Raw genomic sequence first — 27,728 nt, 5'->3', positions numbered from 1 at the left:
ATTTGGGGTGTGATCTCTCTTGGTCCTTAACTCATGAAACCTTTGTTATATTTTCTCTCCCCTGTCCAGCTGTGGAGGGGAGTGAGAGAGAGGCTTTGGTGGGTATCTGGCATCCAGCTAAGGTCAACCCACTGCAGTTGGCAATAAAAGAAAGACTTGACTGGATGGTTGCACTCCAAGACTTGCAGTCAAGGGCTCAATGTCCAAGTGGAGACCAATGATGAGTGGTGTTCCTCAGAGGTTGTTATTGGGACTGGTGCTGTTTAACATCTTTGTTGGTAACATGGACAGTGGGATTGAGTGCACCCTCAGCAAGTTTGTTGATGACACCATGCTGTGTAATGCAGTTGTCATGCTGCAGGGAAGGATTCCATCCAGAGTGACCTTGACAGACTTCAGAGGTGGGTCTGTGCAAACCTCATAGTTCAACAAGGCCAAGTTCAAGATCCTGCACCTGGGTCAAGGCAATTCCAAGTACAAGTATAGGCAGGGCAAAGAATGGATCGAGTGTAGCCCTGGGGAGAAGGACTTCAAAGATGTTGGTGGATGAGAAGCTCAGTATCTCAGCAATTTGCGTTGGCAGCCCAAAAGGCCAAGTGTACCCTAGGCTTCATGAAAAGAAGCATGACCAGCAGGTCAAGGGAGGTGATTCTTCCTATCTACTCTGCTCTTGTGAGACCCCCACGTGGATTACTGTAATCAGCTTTGGAGCCCCCAAGATAGGAAGGACATGGACCCGATGGAACAAGTCCAGAGGAGGCCTTGAAGATAATCAGAGGGCTGGAGCATTTCTCCTATGAACACAGGCTGAGAGTTTGGGCTGTTCACCCTGGGAAGAGAAGGCTCTGGGGAGACCTTGTAGCAGCCTTCCAGTACCTAGAGGGCCTACAAGAGAACTTGAGAGGGTCTGTGTACAAAAGCAGGTAGCGATAGGAAAAAGAGTAATGGCTTTAAACTGAAAGAGGGTACATTTAGATTGGATAATAGGAAGAAATTCTTCCCTGTGAGGGTGGTGAGGTACTGAAACAGATCGCCCAGAGAAGTTGTGGCTGCCCCATTCCTCAAAGTGTTCAAGACCAGGCTGGATAGGGCTCTGAGCAACCTGGTCTAGTGGAAGGTGTTCCTGCCCATGGCACAGGGGGGTGGGGTGGAGGTAGGAACTAGATGATCTTTAAAGTCCCTTCCAACCCAAACAATTCTATGATTTGTATACTGGAAATGACATTCTATGGTATGGAATATCTCTTTGGCCAGTTCAGATCAGCTGTCCTGGACATGTTCCCTCACAGATTGTTGTGTACCTCTGCACTGGCAGAGCATGAGACTCTAAGTCCTTGACTCAGGGTAAGCACCACTTAGCAACAACCAAAACAAGTGTGTTATCAACAATTTTCTCATTCTGAATCTAGAGCAGCAGTGTACTAGCTACTAAGAAAAACTGAACTCTATCCCAGCTGAAACCAGTGTGGACAGTGTGAAGGGCACAGTTCCTGGGGCAGATATTTTTAGGTTGGTGGTTGGAGGGTGAAGGAGCAGCTGATGCTGGTGGTGAGTGAGCAGTTTCCTTCATGTGGAATGCTGTTCTGGCCTGTCTGTGCTGGTTGGCTTGAGCCATGTTGGGTGGTAGTGTTTCAGGGGTGTATCTTTTGGTTTGCTAATGATGTGTTGGGATGAGGAAGGCCTAGGCCAATGTAGTGAGGCAGGTCCCCCTGACCACTGGTGTCTGACCACAGGCAGGAGCATCCTGGGCCATTTGTGGATGTTGTAGGAGAACGAGTAGTGCATCTCCTATGCTTTTTTTTTTTCTTTTTGGTGTTTCTTGAGTGGGTTTGGTAGCACTTGACTCGTGGAAAAACTCGAGAACTCCCAAAAAGTTATGAAGTAGGTATGTGTTTATTCAGGGGAGGTACATGGGGGATTACTCCTCCAAAAATGTGTGCGAGAATCACAAGGGTCACATTCTCTATTTATCCCCTAAAGTATTTGTCTTAGTTTAGGGCAAATTAGGAAGGAAAACTCCAAATGGGGATTTCCCCAGGGAAATGCCCCTCCCCACCAACTGGTCTGGGAAAAGAAAAAAAAAAATTCCTTGGAGAGAAGTGGAAAAAGCTGTTTATTTAACAGAAATTGAGTAATATTAAATAATAAAACCTCTTGCTGTTCGATGGGATGGCAAATCTAGGAAGAAAAAAAGTCCTTTTCATGTGGTGTAGCTCGGCTCGCTCAGGTTCTTATCAGTCCCTCCGGCGCTGGAAAGTGCCGAGGCCCAGGCCCCGGTGGGCCACAGGCGTGAGCTCCCGGGGTTTGGCTGGGTGTTCAGTCCAGAGCAGGCTTGCACAGATCCAAGAAAATTGGGAAAAAAAACAAACAAAGGTCCAGGGAACTCCTCTGCCTCAGCTAGCTAGAACTAACTAAAAGCCAGAGAGAAGCTCTGTCCCGCTGTCTGTCTGTGCTGCAGACACCACAGTCCAGCCAGCGAGATGTGGGGGAGTGATGTTTTTCCTTAACACAAACTGCGCGCTTCTTCTTCTCCCTCTCTTGCTCTCAAAGCCAGTCTTAAAGGTGCAGAACTTAATATATAACATAAACCAGAGGATTGGGGATACCAGTATCATAAAGTCACCCCAGGACAGTATTACATATGTATAGGATTGCACAATTCATTTCATGCATATTCATTTCTTGATCCCTCCCCACTTTGTATGTTAATCAACTCCATGCCCCTATGGGCATGTACAGTTTGTTCTGGTGGTCCCAGTGTGTTCGTCAGAGGATGAAGGCTCAAACTCTTCATTACACTCTTCCTTGCATTGAACTTTTCACCTTTTTGCTTCACGCGTGTGCTACTGTTCTTTGGTGACTGTCCAAACCACCGGATCAGCTCTATCCAGTTCAGGAGTCTGAGGGCCTCTCTTATCTAGGTCTTCTGCATTCCTGACTCTGTATGTTTAGGTTATTTCCCTCCTTATCACACAACAGGACAAGAAGCTTACATTCCTGCGAGCACAGCAGAAACTTATATGGGGATGGTAAAAGGTTACAGACAGTATGTGATTTCTATTGAGATTAATACATTCTAAAAGGCAATATACATTTTCAGGTTAACTATCTCCTTAATTAATTAAATCCTAAGACCCTCTAAACCCCTTGTCTCACACTGAGGTGCTGTTCCTTGTCCAAATCTCCCCAGGCCTTGGTGGGCCCCCTCCTTGTCTCTTTCAGGTGCACTTTGTCCATTCCACCCTGCTTGGCCTCAAGCAGTGCTGTAGCATTGCTGAATGATTGTGATGGGGTGGTAGAGATGGTTTGGAAGGGAGAGGGGTGGTGGTGGAAGAGGAGGAGCGTGTAGGGGAGGCAGCATGTTGTTTGGGCAAGTGTGTGCTTGAGGGTCCAGCATCAGTGGGAGATGCCTGTAGACTTGGAGGACTATGGTGGGTCCCTGAGAGTGGCCTGCTGTCCAGAGCCTTCAACCAGGGCAGGAAGCATCAGTGGGATGGGCTGCAGGAGGGAGGCTCATCCCTGCTTTCCTGTGGAGACCCTGTCTTTGCCCTTCACGTATATGTATGATGGCCGCCTTCTTACAGCACAGCATTTTTCTCCGGTGCATGGGCTGTGTCACAGCCTGGCCCCAGCATCACCATGGTCATGCCTGTTTCCCTGTTGGCACAGACTCCTGACTGAAAAAGATATGAGCAGTGCTGAGCAAACCCAGCCCTTGCTGCTGTTGCCTCCATTTAATCTGTGGCTGCTGATGTTGGCTGGAGATGGGCATTTGATGCAGGTGTGCTTGGTGGAGGACAGGAGCTGGACAGGACTCTTCACCTGCCACATGAGTGTGTCCACATGTTCAAAGCAGATGTAAGCTTTGAGTTGGACATGGTCCCAGAGGCAGGGGCTGTTGTTGTGGGTGCAGATGAAGTCCTGAATGAGGCTGAACTATTTGTTGATACTGAACAGCAGGTTGTGAGGCCCTTGGCCTTCAAAGAGCATGCCATTGGCTGGCATGTGTTGCTCCAGGTGGTGGATGTAATGCTGGAGGTTGTTGAGGAGGTCCTGCCATGCCTGGGTATCCCAGTGTTGGGGAGTGCTGGAACTGCTGAGGATGTACAAGAGGTGCTGGAGGATGTGGGAGGCAGTGGTGACAGCTTGCTGTGGGTGGTTGATGTGGAGGAGAATGTCGAAGGCAAATGGCACATGCTGGTGGTGGCAGGGCTGTGGTGGGCTCAGAGCTGTCCCAAGGTAAGGTGACATCACAGGGATGCAGGTGGTGGCAAGCAAGGGCTGTGGCAAAAGCCAGCAGGAGGAGTAGGAGCACCAGGGCACCATGCTGCAGGCAGGGCTGTGGGTGCTGCATGGCAGGAGCCTGGTCAGGCTTGGTGGTGGGTGAGGGTAAATGCTATGCTTGGATTGCTTCTGGGCAGCCAACTTTATATGGTTCTGTGGTTTTCCTTTCATCATCATCTATACAGCATTTCTGTTTACATTTTCAGTTTTGCTTTCTGTTTACTTTCTCCTGAGGGCTGCTGTTGAAGTGTTGGAGAAACCTGGCTCCTGTGTGTTGCATTAAGAGTATGGATTTGACTTTTGCCTGACAGAGTGCCTTCAAGGACTTTCACTGAGACAGTTTCACAAAGTCCAATATAGTTTGAGGCGACAGATAGATTCAGAATTGCTGCTGATAAATGCTCTTGCTGTGTTAACGCTAAATATCCTAAGGCTAGCCAATGATTAATTAAGCTAAGAATTCACAGTTCACTAAGCTTAACTTCACATTTAATTAATCTTACTTTCACACGGGTGTCATCTGCTAAATGCAATTTCTTACTGAAAGAGGCATCCCTGCTAAGGGAAAAAGGAAAATGAGTCAGAACTGTCAATCTGCCCAGCAATCAGTCAAGTGTCTCTTCTTAAGGAGGTGTTTCTCTTCTCCACCAAGTGTTTGCAAAGGACCAGATTTATAATCTTGAGAAGGTGAGACTAGGTCATAGTTTATAAACTTCTAACAAGACTTGTTATGTGTGGATAAGGGAGTATGAGGCAAATGTCTGGTAGAGAGGCATGGGTGCTCTTCTGTGAGGCTTCTGTGGTTGTTTTTCTAGCTTCATTGAGACATCAAGCTGAGGTCTTTGCTTGCCTCACACATCATTCAGTTGTTAAGATAAGCATGCCCTTGCTCAAGCTAGGTGCAAGATAAGCAAGTGGCTCAGCTCACATTCTTGGTCAACTAGTCTCATCAATTCTACACATTTTGACACAGCAAGCCTGGCAGTTTTCTACACTGTGCTGTTATGGTTCAGTGGGTGATGAAAGCATGGTGGCAGAGGCTTTTGGGATAGCTGTACTGGGGATGAATTTTAGGGTTTCCTTTTTGTCTCTTTTGTGAGTGGTCTTGCTTGGTTTTATTTTCAAGTTTGTCAACCAACATCTATTTTTCTTATTTCATGCTCTTATTATTTGTATATGAGTTAATGTATGTTTTCTTTTATTTCTTAGTGAAAAACATTTTTAGTTTGTTGGTCTTTTTTTTTCCCCCCACCTTTCCCTATAGCATCTACAGCCTTGCTGATGGAAGTGTTTCCTCTCTCTCTGCAAATATCTTTTTAAGAATGTTTTTGGGGTCATATGTCATTCCCCCCTCAGTTTCTCCTCTGTTATGAATGCACTCAAGAGAGTGATATGATTCAATCAAATAAAATTTTATTAATTATAGCAAGCAAGCAATAAGCAAAAATCAGCGCTGGGCGACAGGGGAGTCTCCGCTCCGCCAACTGCCGCGCTTCAAATTTCCGTGTTCCCTCTTTTAAGTGGTACGGCTTCCGGGTTACATGTCCTTTCTCAGGTGTCTCTGCGCATGTGTCTCCAGTTGCTAGGGGGTCTTTTTCTGCCTTCTGGTGGTCGTGGGATGAAGATCAAGAGTCTTCCTCAGTCCTATCCTTTTGACCTTCCTTCGCTGTTTCCTTTTTATCTTGGTAACTTTCTGGAATTCAAGAAAGCTCGCAAGGCCGTAAATGATTATACAAGCGTCAGCAGCCTTCAACCTCATCCTGATTTCGCAAGGCACAGTTTTGCAAAGCATCATATCTACATGTTTAGGCGAACAAAAGGTCTCTATTTATCACATCCTCAGTGTGTTGATATTTATAAATAAATGCATAAATGTTGTGAAGGTTTTTCCATCAACTATTCATGCAGTGGTTGTGGTTTCTAGATTTTGTGGTATTTTTATTGTGTTTTGAACTTGTTGTAGAAATTAGGTAACATTAGATGTATGGGAGGCGGGAATTAGTGGAAATATTTGTCTTTGACATGCTGGTCTGTTTACATCTGGAAAGTGAAAGTGAGCTGAGTCCCAAGTGCAAGTCGTCACTGCTTCCTGGGAAGCTAGCTTCCAGTACTGAGAGGTACTAGTGGCTGCTGATACAGTGAGTTGGGGGGAGGAGTGTGTGTATGTCTTTTAAAATTTAATTCAATTTCTTAATGCCTGTGTTCATGCTGTAAATTCTCACTGTGTTGTGTTTTGGGGTTTTTGTTTGTTTTGTTTGGGTTTTGTTTGTTTGTTTGTTTGAATTTTGGTGTCTATTACATTGGGATATGTTATTTTTCTGTTAGTCTGTTGCAGGTTGCCTGTGTAGTAGAGATCTTATAAATGCCTTAGCTGGTGTCTGTGGTACATAACCAGCTGCTTGGTGGAACTTAGATCTATTACATCAGAACACTTATTGTTTTTCAGTCCTTTTCTGTCTTGCATTTTGAATCTATTCCTGATATTTCAGTTTTGACTTTAGGCACCTTCTCCTGCATGCCTTCTGTAGGTCAGGAAATACCCATGTTGTTTGAAGAGCAGAGTATCTCTTCTGATGTTTTCCTATAGGTGGGCATGAAATGTAAAGATAACTGGTTTGCACTCATATTTGCTGATGATTTTAGTTTTGAATGTGTGTATGCACAGGTGTGTGGGATAGGGATATTCAGTGCTGATGTGGTTTTCCTGTCATGGTTTAATGCCAGCCAGGCACCAAGCCCCAAGCAGCCTCTTGTTCACTCCCCCACCAGAGGGATCAGGGTGAGAATCAGAAGAATAAAACCTTGAAAACTTTTGGGTTGAGATACAGACAGTTTAATAGGAAAAGCAAATGCTGCACACACAAGCAAAGCAAAACAAGGAATTAATTCACTGCTTTCCATGGGCAGGCAGGTGTTCAGCCACCTTCAGGAAAGCAGGGCTATATCACATGCAAATGGGGACTTGGGGAGACACCATCATTCCAAATGTATCCCGCCCCGCCCCTTCTTCCTTCTTCCTCAAGCTTTATATGCTGAGCATGATGTCATATGGTCTGGAATATGCCTTGAGTCAGTTTGGGTCACCTGTCTCAGCTGCGTCTCCTCCCAACCTCCCATGCACCCCCAACCCCCTCCCCAGTGTGGCTGTACGAGGAGCAGAAAAGACCTTGACTCTGTGTAAGCTCAGCAATAAAAAATAATCCCTATATTATCAACCCTGTGTTCAGCACAACTCCAAAGCACAGCCCCATACCAGCCACTGGGAAGAAAATTAACTCTACCCTGGCTAAAACCACCACATCCCCTGCCTGGGGAGCAGCGGTAATAATTGTAATCCTTAGATCCTGCTGTCATGTGGATTTGGTTATATTTTTTCTGATTTATATAGAGAAAAAATGCTTGTGTCAGTTTCAGTTCACATCCAATGAAGCCTGTTCAGAACTCTTCTCCAAATCTGCTTTGTGTGTTATGATGTTCCTCAGAAGGAGATGGGAGTGCTGTTTTTGAGTAACCTGCAAAGATTTTTAATAGGAATTTATTTGTGTTTTGCTAAGTGATTCATACTGGAGATGCTGAGGTAAATTACCTGTGAAAGAAAAGAAGATGAAATATGACACTGTTTCAAATTGCAGAAAAAACCTGCAATACTAAATCCTTGTCAAATGGTTTCATGTTCAGTGATGGAGGACTGGGTTTAGGAGATGGGAGTGATGCACAGAAATGCAGCAAGGCGGAAGGTGCTGGGAAATTTGCAGAGAGGGGTATGAAGGAGGAGGATGCTTTTCCAATGTTGAAGACTGTGGAAATTGATATGTAAATGGTTAAAGCATTAACTATTTGTGCTGAAGGCAAGCCAGCAGGAGGAATTAACTCCACACAAATATGTTGCAAGAGATTTTACGTCAGAACTACAATAGGACAATTACAAAAATGGCAATACTACAGGAACATTGGCTTAAACCAACAAAGTCAGAATATGACCTGACACCCTATTGGAGTGATGGATGTGGTCATGTCAAAATGGTGATCCTGTAGAAAGGTCTGGTCCTTCTCAGAAGGTCCAGTGGTTGTATTATGGTGTCCCAATCCCATATTATATACAGGTAGGAATGTTCAGTTCCTCCCCCACGGCAGGGAATTTCACAATGGGATGATGTAATTCTATGAGTTATGCTGGTGAGTCCTTGATGGCCTATTAGCAGAGATGGCCCCCTTTTAGGCTGTGTGCATTGGGCAGCTGTTTCAAATGAGCAACTATTAACAGCTCATCAGAGGGTGATAGAGGTGGTGATAGAATACATACCTTACATTGTAACGCAAGATACTCTTGATGGATTGGAGGCAGTGGGGAGAAAATCATGGGAATTAGGGGAAAAATTACTTAGTAGAGTATCCACCTCATATGTGGAGTTCACCCAGAAAGGAAAGGGCAAATTTTTCTCTTTTTGTCACAAACTGAAGACAAAATATTGCTTTGGTTTTGCTGGCATGTCCTGCCAAAGTGCGAGCTTTCTAGGGTGAGGATTTTCTTACCTTCTTGTAGAAGAATGATCTAAGGCAGTGGGCTCCACCTTTTTTGATTGCACTGTTAGCGTTTGTGAACACACATAATCACAGATTGATTATATGCAGGTGCTTTTATTGAAGCACATGGGAACTAGGAGTATCAGCAACCCAAATCTAGCTCCATAGTCTTTGTTCAAAGTGCACATATTTATACAATTTCAGCTGTAGCAGTAATCACTATAACAACCTTATCAATATTGCTTCATTAAAGCTTATCCCATGCTTGTACGAACATGTATGAATCTTATCTTTAGGTATCTTAGAGACCCCAAGTACCAATTCCCGTTACTATAAACATCTTAGTTTGTTAAACCATCCCAAATACCAAGCATTCTTGTGGCCTACTTTTACATGATTTTCAGAAACATTTAACCCTATACAGCACCACCTCATCACCAAAAAAAAATTGTGAGCATTCCCAATATATTTTTATTTATAAACTATATATGTATACTATTGTATATGTATATATGTATGTTATAAAACATAGATGAAAATAAAAAAGAATGAAGATAAAAAAAAGGATGAGAACAATTTTTTATTTTCATGCTCTATTTAAAAATTTTATTTATTAGTGGTATCAAAACAAATTTCTTCATGCACCCCAGTGGATTGTCTTGTGCACCTCACTTTAGAGACTACTGATCTGAGTTTTCTTGTAACAGTTTAAGTAAATTTTCCAGTCATCAGGTGGTAACTCTTTTTCAACAGTTTTTTTTTAATGTTTGTGCTGTTTTCCTAGCTGATGTTTTTTACTTTTAAAAAACAGAGCATGTTAAAACCTTTAGACTACATCCACATTGTGATTATGGTCCTGGCTTGAACCTAGATCTTTGGCCCCTGATGGTCTGTTGCTCTTCCAGACAGTCTCGCTGGAATATGACAGCTCAGAGCTGTGGGTTGGGAGGGGTAAGCGTTTAGTCGTTGCCTTTAATTTACCATTAAGAGATTAAGTATTTGTATATGATATTAAAAATTTCTGTAAAATAGGTTTATTTTGAAGTTGAAGATATAGGTAAACATTCAGCTATGCTGTAAATGAGGTCAGTTTCTGCCCAAACTTCCTTTAGTTCTTCCTTTTAAAATTTTCTTATGCTTATAAGAAATATAAGGGTTATATTATAAAAAGTACAAGGGTTCATAAGAGTTGTCCAGCTCTGTTATGGTTTCAGTATTTCAGCTACTAATAAATGATTATGTCTTTTTCTAAGGATTACTACGGAATTACATTCCCTGCTCCTGCAACCTTGACAGGCAGAGATGGAAGCCTTGCTAACAACCCCTACTCAGGTGAGTATTATTTAAACATGAGGATGGTGAGCGACATGTGCTGGTCATCCTGCTGTTGCTGAAAAGGCAGTCATTTTCCCCTTCTGTAGGCAGCTAAACCCATCAGTCCAAACTAGCCAAACAAAAGCAAGCATCTTTCTCTCAACCCTGACATTGATTTTTTTCATTGATTTTTTTTTTTCTTCATGGTTTTGGTCAGTAATTCACATATGTGACTTGGAGGTTCTTGGGAGTAAGTTGGATACCCTTTGAGAATAAGTGCAAAGTTGTTACAAATTTAAATGGTAGTGTCATCTAGTGTCCTTCCCAAGTGTATAGAGGTGCTTGAAAAATATTCCATAACTTAATCATTCTTCTTGAAATTTGACTAGCTTGCTTTCCTTTGTTACTGCTATTTTAGTACTTGTATGTTCTCAGCAGGAGCTGCCTCTAGCAGGCTCCCTCTCACCCTCTCCAAATCTAATGGACTTCATTCCCAAAAGTATGTGGTCTAAGAAGCCCTTGTTCATTCCTGCTCTTACTCCCCAGTTATTATTGTGCAAAGATGACATTAATGCTATCCAGGATTTTCAGCCAGTGGTTTTCTTTCACTGCAGTCTGATTACACCATAAAATTGTAGCTATAGGTGTTACAATTCCTATAATGATGATGTTAAGTGTTGTCATGCTTTTTGGTAATCAACATAAAGGAATACTAGTTGGGAATGAGATAGATATGAGTGATATATGTCACCTCCCTAAAAACATGTGAGCATGGTGCTCTCTAGGCCACCAGAAAATGCAAGTGTTCAGTTTTTCTGCTGCATAATCATTTCTCTTGGGAGTCTGCTTTTGGGGTAATAACCAAATTTCCCCTACTACTTCTTAAAAAAGGTGGCCCACAATGCAATTCTTGCTTTCCTGGCCTTCAGCTATTGCTTCCAGAACTTTGGTGGTGTGAGGAACCAGACCAGAACTCTAGTCATGCTTGGCAAATGAACAGACTGACAAAATTATGCCTATCACTTCCTATAAATCCTAACTCGCTTTCAGCCCATGAAGCTTAGCTAATCAGTTTAACCTATAGGAGAGTCACACTTTAACCCAACAACTATTTGCTCTTTGTCTGTTTACCATACTTTCGCTTTTAGCATGTTTTATTGCAATGTTCTGATATAATGAATCTGCTCAGATTGTGTAAGATAGGTAAGTAATTGGTATCTCCATTTTAACAATGGATTAGCCATGGCATGAAGTTCTCTGCCACTAACAGGCAATGTCCCTGTAGCCATCATGACCAGAGACTGGGAGAGGGCTTCCCATGAACAACTGCAGGACTGCAGGCTTTCAAGTGCAGGATGTGTTCTCTTCTGTAGTTGTCTACTTGTATTAGGAGATTTTGAATCCTTTGAATTCTCCACTTCTGGTGTAGCTTTGATAGCTTTTCTGATGAGTTTGTTCTTTCACAGGTGACATAACAAAATTTGGCCGTGGGGATTCTGCCTCCCCTGCTCCTGCTACCACGCTCACCCAGTCGCAGCAGAACCAGACTCAGACTCACCATACAACTCAGCAGCCATTCCTCAATCCGACCCTGCCCCCAGGGTACAGCTACACTGGGTTACCTTATTATGCTGGTGTGCCCGGTGTTCCCAGTGCATTCCAATATGGGCCAACCATGTTCGTAAGTGTGATAGCCTAAACTGTAACCCTCCCTGCGTGGCTCTCTGGTTTTGCTCTCTTCAGCCCAAACCTTCTACATCTTAGAATCACAGGACAGTTGGGTTGGAAGGGACCTTAAAGATCATGTAGTTCCAATGCCTCTGTCATGAACAAGGACACCTTTCACTAGACCAGGTTTCTCTAAACCCTGTCCAACCTGACCTTGAACACTCCCAGGGATAGGGCAGTGTCGTGGTTTTAAAGCTAAAAAAATCACTAGAAAATTTACTCATTTCTTGCTGTGAGATATGGATTAGAAGAAGAGAAAAACAGGCTTAAAACTTAAAAGGAATAAAGAAAGTTTATTAACAAAAACTATAAGAATAAGAAAACCAGAATAAAACTTCCAGAAAACCCTTTTCTCCCTCACTACTCAAGCATTCCCCTGTTCACATGACAACATAGAGACAAAAAATTTGGTGGTTAAAACTGTCCCAATTTTGCTATAGTTTCTTCATCAGTCTTTGTAGAGAAAAATAAGTTCTCTTCTGCTAATCTATGGAGTTTTTCACAAGAAAACCATTTTTCTCATGGCTTTCTATTTCTCTGATGCCAGCTGCCCGGAAAACTCTATCATCAGTTCTCTCCTCCCATTTCACATCACTCTGAGGTGTGTTATGGGTCATGAGTCTAGGGGTGTCATTTTAAGGATGAGTTATTCAAAGGCAAAAGTTCTCTTCATCTGTCTCTGTGAGCCTCTCTGGAAACAGAAGTTTTCTCTTTGCCTCTTAAAGGCCACAAATCTTCAACTATTACTTCTCTTTTTCTGTTCCAGCATCTCATAGGATCACAAGTACTTCACCATTTGCTTAAATCTGCACTGTGAAATACTCCATTCCTCCTAAAGTACTCTTTCATGAATTAAAGAAGTTTTTTTTCAGAACATTATTGTCCATTTCTATGGCTTTAACAAAAGAATATTTCAACTTATTAAAGCATCTCCTTATTTCTCTCCCCATCTGAAGCTTAATTCCTTTCTTCACTGTTTTTGATAGTTTATGTTGTCTCTTTACCTGTTGATCACTCTCTCTTGCCTTGTTCCTGGAAAAAGGATTAAATCTGCAAATTTCATCTGGGTAGTAAAAGGGTTAAAGTCTTGCTCCAGCTGTAGGTGTTCATGCTGTCCGATTCCAGCTCAGCCGCGCTTAGAGCTCGGGAATCTCTCGGAGAAAGCTTCAGCCACCCCAGAAGCTTCCTGGGAGGCTGCAGCAAAGTCCCGCCCAGCCTGGGCTCGGGGCAAGCCCTGCAGGCCCCCTCTCCTGCCTGGGGACCACGGTAGGCCCAGCCCAGCCCAGCCCCGCCCCCAGGCTGCATAGCCTGGGCCGAGGATGGGAGCCAGCTGGAGCTCTGTTACCTTTCACAGCCAGAAAACAAAAAGAAAGAATTTCCTGGGCTTAGGTCTTAAGGTGGTGTTCACAGGTTGATCTCACTTTTCAATGGTCAAAACTGCTGTCAATTCTCAGAAATGGCCAGTTATTGGCCAGGATAAAAACTCCCATCAGCCTCCAGCAGTTTTAACTTCCTTAGGTGTTTCTCTTTGTTTTCTTAAATGCCAAACTATCACAATATCCACCCCTTCAACCTGTGAACATCTATTTTAAAAATTATCAGAATTATATTCAACATAGAACTTCACATAATAAAATTACTAAATTGATAGAAAGGAAGAAACAAAAATTCAATAACTTCCACCCCTAAACTTTTTCCCATTATTACTATATAAACTTTGGACAATCATGCTTTGCCCTAATTAATCTTCTATCTCACAGCTTCAGTTCAAAAAACCAGGCAGAAACACAATTATGTAATTGTTTAGTTTCACTCATTTTATTTCCTGGCCAACGCACCAAATAAATGTTGTGGCTTTAAAGCATTAGCTAAAAAAATCACTAGAAAATGTACTCATTTCTTGCTGTGAGATATGGATTAGAAGAAGAGCAAAACAGGCTTAAAACTTAAAAGGAATAATGAAAGTTTATTAACAAAAACTATAAGAATAAGAAAACCAGAATAAAACTTCCAGGAAAACCCTTTTCTCCCTCACTACTCAAGCATTCCCCTGTTCACATGACAACATAGAGACAAAAAACTTTGGTGGTTAAAACTGTCCCAATTTTGCTATAGTTTCTTCATCGGTCTTTGTAGAGAAAAATAAGTTCTCTTCTGCTAATCTATGGAGTTTTTCACAAGAAAACCATTTTTCTCATGGCTTTCTATTTCTCTGATGCCAGCTGCCCGGAAAACTCTATCATCAGTTCTCTCCTCCCATTTCACATCACTCTGAGGTGTGTTATGGGTCATGAGTCTAGGGGTGTCATTTTAAGGATGAGTTATTCAAAGGCAAAAGTTCTCTTCATCTGTCTCTGTGAGCCTCTCTGGAAACAGAAGTTTTCTCTTTGCCTCTTAAAGGCCACAAATCTTCAACTATTACTTCTCTTTTTCTGTTCCAGCATCTCATAGGATCACAAGTACTTCACCATTTGCTTAAATCTGCACTGTGAAATACTCCATTCCTCCTAAAGTACTCTTTCATGAATTAAAGAAGTTTTTTTTCAGAACATTATTGTCCATTTCTATGGCTTTAACAAAAGAATATTTCAGCTTATTAAAGCATCTCCTTATTTCTCTCCCCATCTGAAGCTTAATTCCTTTCTTCACTGTTTTTGATAGTTTATGTTGTCTCTTTACCTGTTGATCACTCTCTCTTGCCTTGTTCCTGGAAAAAGGATTAAATCTGCAAATTTCATCTGGGTAGTAAAAGGGTTAAAGTCTTGCTCCAGCTGTAGGTGTTCATGCTGTCCGATTCCAGCTCAGCCGCGCTTAGAGCTCGGGAGTCTCTCGGAGAAAGCTTCAGCCACCCCAGAAGCTTCCTGGGAGGCTGCAGCAAAGTCCCGCCCAGCCTGGGCTCGGGGCAAGCCCTGCAGGCCCCCTCTCCTGCCTGGGGACCACGGTAGGCCCAGCCCAGCCCAGCCCCGCCCCCAGGCTGCATAGCCTGGGCCGAGGATGGGAGCCAGCTGGAGCTCTGTTACCTTTCACAGCCAGAAAACAAAAAGAAAGAAATTCCCAGGCTTAGGTCTTAAGGTGGTGTTCACAGGTTGATCTCACTTTTCAATGGTCAAAACTGCTGTCAATTCTCATAAATGGCCAGTTATTGGCCAGGAGAGAAACTCCCATCAGCCTCCAGCAGTTTTAACTTCCTTAGGTGTTTCTCTTTGTTTTCTTAAATGCCAATCTGTCACAGGCAGCAACAACTTCTCTGGGCAACCTGTTCCAATGTCTCACCATCCTCATTGTAAAAAAAACATCTTCCTTATGTCCAATCTAAATCTACCCGCTTTCACTTTAAAGCCATTCCTCCTTGCCCTGTCACTACAGATCCTGGTAAAAAATGTTTCTTTCTTATAAGCTCTCTTTAAGTACTGAAAGGCCACTATAAGGTATTCCTTGATCCTTTTCTTCAGGCTAAACAGGCCCAACTATCTCAGTACTTCTTCAAAGGTGAGGTGCCCTAGTTTTTTGATCATTTTTATGGCTCTTCTCTATACTTGTTCTAACCAGTCTTTCTTGTGCTGGGGGCTCCAGAACTGGATATGGTACTCCAGGTGGGGTCTCATGGCTGCAGAATAGAGTCATCTTTCCCAGTTTTTAAGGGATCTCCAAAAACATGCAAGCATGAGAAAATAGCTGCAGTCTCTTCCTCAAGAAAATGGGAAATTTAAAAGGCCAGAGCTCATGGATTCCTGTGCAGGTTACTGTAAATAGCAGACAGCTGCAACTCTTAGACTTTGTGTTCCTGAAAACCTGTAGCACCCTCCAGACAGTCAAAGGGAGATCCAAAGCTGAGTTAGAGAGCTGAGAATGCCTAGGAAATCTTTTTGAGGATGGAGGAGACTGGATTAAGTCAGAGAGCAGGGAGTCTCAGGAGGGAAAATGTTAATTGGGGAGGGGGATGCTCCAAGCAGAAGGGTAGATGACTCTATTTTAGGGCCCTGTAGGACTGTGTCTTATGAAACAGTCTCGGGCAGGAGTTGGTGTTTCATTTGATTCTGTGGGTGAAAATTTGCTGTTTACAGTCAGTGTATGAAAGAGATTCAACAAGACCAAATTCTGAGTCCTGGACTTGGTCACATCAACCCCTTGCAGTGCTACAGGCTGGGGCAGAGTGTCTGGAAAGTGGCCCAGCAGAAAAGGACCTGGGGGTGTTGGTCAGCAGTCGGCTCAACATGTGCCAGTGTGTGCTCAGGTGGCCAAGAAGGCCAATGGCATTCTGGCCTGTATCAGCAAGTGTGGCCAGCAGGACCAGGGCAGTGAACATTCCCCTGTACTGGGCACCAGTGAGGCCACACCTTAAATCCTGTGTTGAATTTTTTGCCCCTCACTACAAGAAAGACATTGAGATGCTGAAGCATGTCCAGAGAAGGGCAACAGAGCTGGTGAAGGGTCTAGAGAGTATGTCCTATGAGGAGCTGCTGAGGGAGCTGGGCGTGTTTAGCCTGGAGAAAAGGAGGCTCAGGGGGGACCTTCTCACCCTCTATAACTCCTTGACAGGAGAGTGCAGCTGGGGGGGTCAGGGGGTCAGGGTCTGCTCCTAGGGAACAAGGGTTGGGACAAGAGGAAATAGCCTCAAGCTGTGCCAGAGGAGGTTCAGGTTGGACATCAGGAAGAATTTATTCACAGAAAGGGTTGTTAAGCATTGGAATGGACTGCCCAGGGAGGTGGTCGAGTTACCATTCCTGGAAGTATTCAAGAAATTACTGGATGTGGCACTTAGTGCCATGGTTTAGTTGACAAGGTGGTGTTCAGTTGAATGGTGGACTTGATCTCGGAGGTCTTTTCCAACCTTAATGATTCTATGATTCTAGAGAAATACACAGCCTGTTTTGAGAGAGGGTTGTGCTGTAATCAGGGGGGCAGCTCTGGCAAATAACTTGGAGCTTGCATAAAGCCACTACAGCAATTTACTTCTGTAAGCGTGACTGCCATGTCCCATGTCAGCCCAGTGCTCCCAACTCCAGATTGAATTTCCCACAAGGTGAAGGTGCCTTCTCCACTAGATAGCAAAGGGACCTTGTGTTTTGTGTGCCATTCTCTGGTTAACAGTCTTTAGTTTCCTTCCTTTGTCCAGGTACCTCCAGCATCTGCTAAGCAGCATGCAGTCAACCTGAACACCACATCGACTCCTTTTCAGCAAGGGAGCGGCTATGGGCAGCATGGCTATGGAGCAGGTATGCTTACCACTGTACTTTTCGCATGTGTATCTGCAGAGCTGCTTGCTCACTCTAACACCTTGTCTTGTACATACTGGCAGGCTATGATGACTTAACACAGGGAACGGCAGCTGGAGATTACAGCAAAGGAGGCTACAGTGGGTCATCTCAAGCACAAAACAAATCTGCTGGCACTGGACCTGGGAAAGGTAACATGAAACATGAGGTTGCTCTTGAGTGGGATTTAGTAGGGCCAACTCCCAGTTCTGTGCAGTCAACACAGCACCTAGCTCTAAACAGGGTCATAATCCAAGCTGTTTGTCCATCTCACATATACAAAATGCTTTTTTAATGGCCCAAGCGTTCCTTCTAAACCTCACAGCTGAACTTTGCATAAAGATTTGTGTGGCTGATGTGCAGCTTTGTCCACAGTTATACATGGGAAAAATGGTAAGCTGTTCCCTCTGCCCAAGTTTTCTTTGCTGAAGAATATAGTGATCCTGCAGCAGTGCTGTGTTTTTGAAGCCTAAGCAATTGGATGCTGTAGCTGAAATTGTCCTCTGCCAAATGAAGACTAAATTGGATTTCTTGGTAGGCACGTGAGGTAGCAGCCGTGTGTTAGGGTTGAATAGGGCACTTCAAACATCTCTGGGCTGTTTGTTTCTCTCTGTACACCCTGTAACTCATCACTTTCTTTTGTGTCTGAAAATGTTTCCTTTGTGACTGTAAAGGCTGAAGAATTCATACAGCTCATATGAAAGCTTTATTATGCACATGCTGGTTAGACCTGAGAAGTGTATACTTAGCTGCTTACCACTAACAGGTATTCTTGGACTTAAACAAGTACCAAGCATTTGCTGTGTATTTGAAATGCTGTCTTCAGCCAAGAGCTGATGACGCTCTCATCTGTAGAGGAGCAATCCAAAAAGGAGCAATGCCCTAGGGAGGGAACAATCATAAAGCAGTGCACACCCTCTGAGCTCAGTCCTCTGATTCACTGGCCAAAGGAACAGCTAGCTTTATTCTGATCCAAGTGAAATGATTAGAGACAGTCTTTATAAGACTGCATAACTGGCTGGTTTGAAAATCACTTTGCTGGTGAGTGTTCCTGAGCCTGATATGGCACCAGACTGTCTAGATGGAAGGCAGCCTGAATCAGTCATATTAATTTTCTCTGGGCAGAGGAACATTGCAGACTTCACCCTTCTGCAGGATATAAAAGTACAAGGGTTCAAATGTGTAGCACATGCTAAATCTCATTGCTCAGTGCACTACTGGAAAGCTGTTGAATGCTACAGTAGAGTCAAATGCACCCCTAATCCTAGGGGAAAGCTGTCTTTATGTGAGTTTAAATGAGTGTTTTGTGCAGCCAACTGCTGCCTGGTGAAGTGCATTTGAATCCAAGTGGTAATCACTGGATTGTGAATGTGGGTGATTTATTCCAGTTGACTGCTCCTGCTTTGCAGAGGGAGTAAGGAATCAAACCATTTCTTCTGTTCCCTTGTGCAGTGCTGTGGGTCTGACAGCATGGAGAACCCCACCGGGTGGGCCAGCAGCAGCATCAGGGTGTGAGGTGCAGTGGTTGCAGACAAAGGTGCATCCACTGAGGCTGTCAGGTGCTGGGAGCAAAGCATAGGACTCATGCTAGGTGATGGTTGACTTTCCTATTGTTGGTGTCTGTTTTTTGTTTTCCAGGTGTTTCTGTGACCTCAAGTAACACGGGTGTGCCTGATATCAGTGGCTCAGTCTATAACAAGACTCAGGTGAGCAAGGCTGGACTCTCTTCCCCTGTGGTCTTGAGGCCTGACCTATGGCTCCCCTTGTGGAGGAGGCTAGTCATTCTCAAGTCATTTGGTTCTCAGGGTCAACAGGCTGTGGAATTTCTTATTCTGGCTGTTTGCTGTTGGAGAGGAGTCTCACACTCTGTCCCACTGCTCCCGATGGCAGCTGTTGGCATAGGTGTGGGCACTCTACACTGCCCATGCTGCCCCACATGTGCTGTGTCCTGGTTGCAAATGAAGTGTGATGGCACTAATGTTTTTGGTCCAAATATCCCTCAAAGCAAGTGAGTCAAGAAGCTGGGTTGAACTTTCATCAGGGGGAGAAAAATCTTATTGTAAATGGTTCTTCTGCTTTTGTAATTCCAGCTTGAGCCCCCATAATGTGTGAAGGACTGATTTCAGGCATCTGCTGCCATCCCATTGTCCCACTGAATAAAAAGAGGTTAGGGAAAAAAGGAGCATAGTAGCTGTGGAAATAAAATGTTGGAGTCATTAGTTTAGAAGAATGGATGAGAAAAGGAGCTGAAACTCATTTGCTGAAGTGCTTGCAGGTGTAACTTGGCTTGCTCTGTGGGGGTTGATGAAAGTTTCAGGTGATGTGTTTAGGCCACTCTTGTTCTTGTTTGGTCACCATGGGGCTGCTCACACTAGTCTCATGCTGTCCCCCTCACCTCCTGTGCAGACATTTGACAAACAGGGATTCCATGCTGGCACGCCACCTTCTTTTAGCCTACCCTCTGCTATTGGATCAACTGGGCTGAACCCTGGTGCTGCCCCAGGTTATGCTCCAGCCCCGTTTCTCCATATCCTCCCTGCACATCAGCAGCCTCATTCCCAGATGCTGCATCACCACCTTCAGCAAGATGGGCAGGTGAGTCAGCCCCTTCATCATCTTCAGTGTGCCTAAGGGCAGATTCCTAGCAAGAACTTGGGGGTTTTTGCTTCTTTCTGTTTTTTGCTTTGCTCATTGGGAAAGGGCCTTGACAGCAATTGTAGACTGACAGACTCAATGCTGTTGGCCAGCTTGGGGAGGGAATCTCATGAAGTTCAACAAGGGGAAATGCCAAGTCTTGCCCCTGGGGAGAAACAACCCCATGCACCAGTATATGCTGGGGGCCAAAGCAGATTGGCAGAATAGGCCCTGGGCATCGTGGTGGACACCAAGTTAACCATGAACCAGCACTATGCCCTTGCTGCAAAGGCATTCTGGGCTGCATTAGCAGGAGTGCTGCCAGCAGGTTAAGGGAGGTGATCCTTCCCCTCTGCTCAGCACTGGTGAGTCCCATGTCCTGTTCTGGGCTCCCCAATACAAGACAAACATGGATGTATTGGAGAGTCCAACAAAGGGCCACAAGGGTGATCAAAGGCCTGGGTCATCTCTTATCCATAAAGGCTGAGAGAGCTGGGACTGTTCATCCTGGAGAGAAGGCTCAGGGGAGATCTCATCAATAAGTACCTGAAGGGAAGGTGCAAAGAAGATGGAGCTAGACTCTTTTCAGTGGTTCCCAGTGACAGGACCAGAGGCAATGGGCACAAGCTGAAACACAGGAGGTTCCCTCTGAACATCAGGAAACACTTTTTTATTGGTATGGTGACCAAGCACTGGCACAGGTTGTTCAGGGAGGTTGTGGAGTCTCCATCCTTGGAGCTGTCTGGACATAGGTCTGAACAACTAGCTCTATGTGACCCTGCTTGAACAGAAGGATTGGGCAAGAAACCTTGAGAGGTCCCTGCCAGCCTCAGCCAGGCTGTGATTCTGTGAAGAGGCCATCCTCATGTGGGGCATGGAGAGATGGGCTGTGAGGTGTGAAGCCCAGGCAAACATTGATGTCCCCTGGCTGTGGCAGGAGAGCAAGATGTGAACACTTATACTGTAATTCTGGGGGGGAAATCATCCCCTTGCAGGTTGCATGTTGGTTCTAATTACTGATTTGGTTTTACCAGCCCATATGTTTCCTTACTATAAATGTTTCCCGAAAAAAGTGTTCTGCCTTAGAATCAAGAAATAGGAAATTATTTCTCTTTCTGAATGTGTGTTATCTTTGGCTGGTGCACTGCTTCTGTTCACCTTGGGAGAGATCCTTTGTTGTCCCCAGTCCTGCTCCTCTTCTTCCTTGTCCTTAAACCTGAGTGGGAGGTGGTGGGATGGTGGTCCCTGGTCTTCTGCTTGGTTTTTCTGTGACTGTCCTGGATTGCAGGATGCAGAGATGTTGCAGAGCAGAAACAGATCCGTCCAGGGGGGAATGTTGCCGCTGAAGATGAATAGATCACACGGACACAGGTTGAGGTGTGGTGAAAAGAAGAAAAAGTTTATTTTTCTTCCCAGGATTTATAGGTTTCTGACCATGGCCAGGGATTGGATGGTCAGGATAACACTTTCCCACTGCACTGGCCATGAGAGATGTCCATCACAAGACGTGTAACAGAAGGAATGTACACATATCTATGTTTATAGTTACTGTCCTGGGAAAGCCTTTAGAAAACCATGTCAGCAAGCTCAGAAGCTGAGTTTTCAGGGTGACAGGGGAACATCACTGTGTTGGTGGAAGCTCTTCTGCTGATGTATGGACAAGCTTGTCTTCCTAGTAGTGTTGGTGCTCATGTCTCCTTTCTTTCTGATTTCTAGGGTGGATCTGGCCAACGCAATCAACCCAGCACCATGCAGCAAAAGTCTCAGGCTACCAAAACCTATGGCACTTCTCCATACTGGACAAACTAAATCCAGAACTGGGGAGGGGGGAAAGAATGAAAGGAGAGGAGGCAAACAAAGAAAAGAAAAAAAGAAAAGGCTGACCCCCATTCCTAGAATTATTAGGAACAATTACTGCTCAGCCAAATGTCTGTGTGGGGAGTACTGCAGCCAGGCAGCCATTCTAGGTGTGACTTGCCTGCTTCCTCTTGAAGTTGCTGTTGTATGTAATATATTTATGTATGTATTTGTAAATGCAATAGAGGCTAAATGTGGTTTTCTGCATCTTTCAGCCTGTTTTATTTTCTTTATAGGGAAACTTATTATGAATTTCCCATCTGCACCAGATCATCCTTCCTTGTTTTTTTAAGCTTTATAACTCTGTCAAAAGACAAACTGTGCCATTTTTTTAATTTTTTTTTTTTTTTTAGCTGGAGCCCATTTATTTAATGCAATTCAAAATTCAGGCAAATAAGACCTGCCTTCCCCCTCCCAAAAAAAAAAAAAAAAAAGAATTAAGATGTGTCCTGTTGGTTTGATTTCTGCCCTTAGCCCCCAATATAGCTATTACTTTGAAGAGATAAAAAAGGGGCTGGGAGAAGGGAAAAAAAAAGTTTTGTGGGTCTTCCTCTTTCTTTCATCTCCTCATTCCTTCCTGCTGTGGAAGATGAACAAGATGAACTCTTGTGGGTAGTTTGTTCACTGTGGCCCTGAACTGTACTCTCACCTTTTTTTCCCCCACTTTTTTAATAATAAAGGCCTTTTTTTTGTTTGTGTTTTTTGTTTGTGGGTTTTTTTGGGGGGTGGTTGGTTGGTTGTGTGTTTTGGTATTGGGTTGGGGATTTTTTGTTTCTCTAGCAAGAGACTTTGGATGGCTCAGTGGGTCCTGCAACTTCCTTTCCATCATTAGAGGCAAAAACTATGTAGCGGTTTCTTAAATAAAAGTATAAGCTGTGTCTTGTACCTCTTTTTGCCTTGAGCCACCCTGCCCAGAAAAGTCACAGCTACTTGATGGAAACTTCACCTGTCCCTCCCCACTTTTTTCCTAAAACAAGACCCTGGAGGCAACTCCTGGTCCTTCTTGTCCTACACCAGTGCAGTGAATGTTTTAGGAGTTTCATTTCTTTTTAACTCTCCCTCCACCTAATAAATATTTGAGCATATCACTAGTGTTTGTCTGCATTTTCAAAGGCCTCAAGCAGTTTTGCTTTTATAGCCTATCCCTTTCTACCTCCTCCTGCTGGGAGGGTAAGAGCAAGAGATGGGTCTGCAGGCACTGCTGAATACTGTGACAAAGGTGAGCACACCTTGGTACTGAAAGCTCATCGGCAGCTGCATTGGGTTGGGATTCTGGGCAGCACCCTGACTGTTGCTGCTGGAGATGAATAGGTCACACGAACACAGCTCGAGGTGTGGTGAAAGGAAGAGTTTATTTCTTCTCCCAGGATTTATAGGTTTCTGACTATGGCCAGGGATTGGATAGTCAGGATAACACTTTCCTAACTGCACTGGCCGTGAGAGATATCTATCACAAGATGTGTATCAGAAAGAATGTACACATCTCTATGTTTACAGTTACTGTCCTGGGAAAGTCTTTAGAAAACTATGTCAGCAAGATCAGAAGCTGAGTTTTCAGGGTGACACCCTGACTTCTGCCACAAGCATCATGTTGGCATTTGCTGTCCTTTGACATTGTGCTCTGTCTGAGGCCCTGTGGGGCAGCTGGGAGTGGCAAGGAGGGAGCACAGCAGCACTGTCTTTCCTTGCTTTGCCCATGAAGTCCATGGCCTCCATCAGGAGTAAGGTCTATGGTGAGGTTCAATAAGGTGAAGTGCTCAGTCCTGCACTGGGAATGTAGCAATCTGTTTCTGCAGGCTGGAGACTTACTGCCTCCTTTCCCTCCCCTGGCAAGCGTAAACAGGATATTTTCCCCTTATCATCAGCTCCAACAGGGATCTTCTGCAGCAATATTCTCTCTAAACCTCTGTTCCACAGTCTGATGGTAGAACCAAAGTTGCTCTGCTGCACTTGGCCATCAAGGAAATGGAGAAAAAAAACCCCTAACTGCTTTGAACAAGGGGCAGCCAGGTTTGTCCAGTGCAGGGCAGTGTGTGGAGTGTTTGTCCTGGTTTTGGTACACTTTCTGCTAGATCAAGAAGCTACTGTCAGCTCAAGGCAGGCTGGTTCAATAGAAGCCAAGCAGGAGCTACAAGCAGGCCTGATCCCAGTCAGAAGGCCCAGACAGCACCATCTCATTCCCCGACATGAAGACTCCTCTAGGAAGTCAGCTCTGCAATGCCATAACCATTCCTCCAGCATGGCTGTGAAGCAGAAACATTCAGGCCCCAGATTTGACTTGGCCATTGCTGTGCTGCAAACAATGTTGTGTAGCAAATACAACACCTGTACGTGTCCTGCTAATTTCAACACTGCAAAAACAAATACTTCTCCACTCTTGAGCCTGGAGGGAACAGCATGGTCCAGGCAGGGCAAGCACCTTGAAAGGGTGGTTGGCAGTGATTACCTCAATTCCTCTGCCAGTCTTCTGCATGAGGTAAAAGCACCTTGCCCCAGAAAACTGGCCACCAGCAGCACCTTTACCCCAAGTCCTTGCATCCTGCTGCAGTCATATGATACCATGAACAGCCTTCTCCCTGGTCTCCTCTTTGCTGACTTAAGATGAATAAATATAACAGCAAAGCTCATGACCTTTTTCCAAAGTGCTTCTCCAAATCAGTTTGTTCTTTAAGGTATAGACAGCTGTTAAACAGCAGCTTTAGCTTTCTAATATCCTTGTAGATATTTATGTATAAGTATTGGTACTGAAGCACCACTGAATTTGTGAACAGCTGTTATTCAAAGCTTTAAGTAACCCATGCAAATAACTCAATTAACAGGGAAGTAACAGTACTGGCATATTTTCATTTCACATTTTTATTAATAGATGTGCAGAAAAGACAAAACATTACTGAAGGGGAAGACAACACAAAAATGCATCAGTTAATTGTTTCTGGTAAATTATACTGAAGAAAAAGAAACCATCTGGGATTTCATCTAAGAAAACTAAGAAATGTAGTGTACCCTGCTGGTTTCAGAATTGTTGAAAACTGCATTTGAAAGGGCAGGTAGTTGCAAATGTAAACACTAATATTGGCTGAGATGAGAAAAAGGTTAAGGAAAAAAAAAATACAAAGATCAGGTAAACATTTTTTACAATTTCTTAAATAGGTAAAAATAATAAAAAAAAAAACACCCAACAAAACCAAACACGATACCCTCATTTCAGTTTGTATATCAAAAAAATGAAACCAGCAAGTCAACAAGAAATGACACTGCACAGGAAGGATAGTGGGGAAGAGAAATTAGTCTGGTTATGGTTAGAGCTCTCAAAATAGGTTGCTTTTTGTCTTTAAAAAGGTTAATATGAGATAATGCATCTTACAACACCAAACTTGAAAATACAACTCACTGGAGATCATACAGTGAAGACGGTCAAAAAACCAAGGGAAATCCTGAAAGATGCAGTATTATTTCAAACCAAGCCAGCACAGCCAGTGTTGCCATACTCTGCTCCTTTATGCTCCCAACAGCCCCCTAAAGCTGGAGACTGATGTTCATGGCCCAGTGTGCCCTTGAGACCAGTCTTACATCAAGTGCCAGAGGCCCATTTGCCAACACTGGCACCACACTCCCAGGGCCGGTATGAAGCTAGGAGTTGGGTGGGGCCTGCTGCTGGCTCCAAAAAGCACCAGGGGCTGTTAGTCTTTGATGGAAGGATGACCTGAAGGAATCCTTGTGGGATACTTCAGGAGGGTTCCAGCTGCCTCCCCAGGTAAAAAGCAAGCAGGAGGGCAGACCATCACAGAATACACTGGGGACAAGGTATTACCACTTGGACTGCCTTCATTCTGAGGGCACACTAGCACAAACTGGGGCAGAGGGACAGGGACTGTCCTTGCTGCAGCAAACCCCAGCCAAGCAACATTCTGATAACTTTAAACTGAGCCCCACAGGCCTTCCTCCCCTCCCCAAGGGCTGCCTTCCCCTCCTCTCCCTCCAGGCAACACACTTTAAACTTGCTCACTCTCATCCTGTTCCTTGCTTCCCACCAAGCTGATCACAGAACAAAATTTACTCCCACCAAAGTACCTCTTGAGGGACTGTAGCTGGTGATGTATCATTAAAACAGCCAAGCTATACCAAATGCCTGAGCCTGCAGTTCTTATCAGGGTGACTGCCTCTTGTGAGAACAGAGGGTCTCGCCCAAGCAGGGCCAGCACTTTTGATCTGCTCCCGGGGCTGCCAGGACTCAGCACAGAAGTGCAGGGCTGGCTGCCTATCCATGTGAAAGGTGAATTCAGGGCACTGCACTACAGCTGAACAAGAGCACATTGCAATGGGGTCAGGTGCTGAGGGTCCTAATCTCTGCCAAGAGCTCCCAGAAACATGCAGGAGACCAAGCTCAGGGCAGCAGCTGAAACATACTCCTAAATAGGCTGTCAAACCCTGATTGCTGGCTTTCTCTTTCAGCCTGAAAGCATTGTGTATCCTTCTCTTTATGGGGCTGCATACATCCACCTGTGCCCCAGCCAGCCAGGCAGGAGAGAGCCCAGCATGCATCTCTCTGCCCTATGTCCCAGAAGCCACTGCAGGCACAAGAACAGCCTGGCTGGCCCAGGGAGCTTTATCTTCTGCCAACCCCACAGAGCTACAGCAGAGCTACATTTACCAACAGGTGACCTACATAAGGAACAGAAAGAAGGCTCAAGCCAGCACTGGACTTGGGCTGCAGGAAGCAAGAGCTACTAGCAAGCACTGGAGAAGGAGACTTTCCCACTGCCAAAAAGAAGTTCAGGATGAATGCTGGCCCACTGGGCAGTGGGATACACTTCTGTTTTCCTCCCTCAGTAGAGGGGCAGCTGGCAGCAGATCCCAGCAGAATGGCTAAACGGAACTTTTTCAACCCAAACCTAGTCTGAAAAAAATAATGCAACCCAGGGCTCAGTTGTACAGATGTGAAGTGTTAAGTGTTTATTTTAGGATTCATATCACAAGCCTTTTTCAGAGACAAAGCTGATTGTGCCCTCTGGGGATCCAGGGGCCAGCTATTTCCTAATTTGAGCAGGCTAAACAGATTCCTGTACCTTTCAGTAACATCCCATCAAGCTCAACACACAGTAGCTTTACACTTTCCACCCCACATCTTATAAAGGAAAAGCCACCACCACAAGGCTAAACAAATGTACACATGCTATTATTGTAAATGGAGCAGCTAAACCCTGGCAATTTGCCTTGTGTGGATTTTTTTCTTCCCAGTAAATGCAGCACTTGAGCTCCTGAAAATCCATCTTCCAATGGGTTTGTTCCAGCTTTAAATACATTAAACATCTCAATGCAAGACTGTATTTAATTCAAGAATCTAAACACAAGCAAACCTGTTTCACTGTGAGCATTTTGTAGAGAAGTGAAAAAAGGAATTTCTTTTTTAAAAAGAAATCATAATATAGTGATGAAAGGGTTAAGAATGCAAGAATTCAGACATTCTGTGGAGGGTCTCTAAGAGGTCCATAAAAAAAGGAGCAAACAGATCCATACAACAGGAGACAGCAGGAGACAAAGTTTTTTTGATCCCCCCCCTCCCACCACTACTTTTTTGCTGGACTGCTGCTAGGTTACCACTGCTCCCTTCTGGCCTGAGTTGACAGGGCAGTACAGGGGCATAGAGGGAGCAGGTCACGACTCCTCATTGCCAGAATCATCATCATCGTAACAGTCGGCATCCTCTTCCTCCTCGTCTTCATCATCAATGTCATCATCATACAAGTCGTCATAAAGCAAATCTGAACTGTTGTCATTGGAAGGCACTTTAGTTTTGATGCAGTACTCTGCCAGTGTAGTGGGGACCTTCACGCCATCCTTCTCTGCTTCAGCTTTGGTAGCCAAAACCTGTTTCCTGTGGGGAGAAGGACATAGCAACGTGAGCAGGGCCCTGTGCTGGCAGCAGTGTGGCTCAACTCCCCACCTCCCAACCAGCCCCTGCCCAGCCCTCCTGGCAGATCAGTTGTGAGAGCTGATGTTTGGCTAAAGCACCACAAGTATCACTAGAAACAGATTTAATTCCTGCAGCCCCAGGCTTGGGAGCACTCAAAGGGTGTTTGCAGCACACACACTCTCAGCAACATATGAAATCAATTATTCTACAGGACTCTG

The 27,728-nt window shown here is 44.5% G+C and overlaps 2 protein-coding genes and 1 pseudogene across 15 annotated transcripts in view; 1 reads left to right on the top strand and 2 right to left on the bottom strand.

Moving 5' to 3' along the window:
- The window catches only part of LOC148183468 (ubiquitin-associated protein 2-like), a 227,991-nt gene extending 205,743 nt beyond the window's left edge, over positions 1–22,248 (top strand). For 13 of the 14 annotated variants that reach the window (XM_088061420.1, XM_088061421.1, XM_088061419.1 and 10 more), the window contains 7 exons: positions 10,062–10,140; positions 11,589–11,803; positions 16,967–17,066; positions 17,150–17,257; positions 18,744–18,811; positions 19,512–19,700; positions 21,456–22,248. In XM_088061420.1, coding sequence (XP_087917546.1) covers positions 10,062–10,140; positions 11,589–11,803; positions 16,967–17,066; positions 17,150–17,257; positions 18,744–18,811; positions 19,512–19,700; positions 21,456–21,548 — 852 coding nt within the window. In that variant the 3' untranslated portion in view covers positions 21,549–22,248. The remainder of the gene's footprint in view (positions 1–10,061; positions 10,141–11,588; positions 11,804–16,966; positions 17,067–17,149; positions 17,258–18,743; positions 18,812–19,511; positions 19,701–21,455) is intronic. The other variant, XM_088061423.1, reaches the window with a different exon arrangement.
- On the bottom strand, positions 3,616–4,354 carry LOC148183469 (interferon-like; annotated as a pseudogene).
- A 2,208-nt stretch (positions 22,249–24,456) lies between the features above and the next one.
- Positions 24,457–27,728, bottom strand: part of LOC148183466 (ubiquitin-conjugating enzyme E2 R2) — a 214,632-nt gene continuing 211,360 nt past the window's right edge. The window contains exon 5 of the mRNA XM_088061553.1: positions 24,457–27,471. Coding sequence (XP_087917679.1) covers positions 27,252–27,471 — 220 coding nt within the window. The 3' untranslated portion in view covers positions 24,457–27,251. The remainder of the gene's footprint in view (positions 27,472–27,728) is intronic.

The sequence above is a fragment of the Pseudopodoces humilis genome, chromosome 12 (genome assembly GCF_049639895.1).
Source record: "Pseudopodoces humilis isolate 2021_Gansu_Grassland_sample_001 chromosome 12, ASM4963989v1, whole genome shotgun sequence".
NCBI lineage: Eukaryota > Metazoa > Chordata > Aves > Passeriformes > Paridae > Pseudopodoces > Pseudopodoces humilis.
This window is presented reverse-complemented; position numbering and strand designations above follow the sequence as displayed.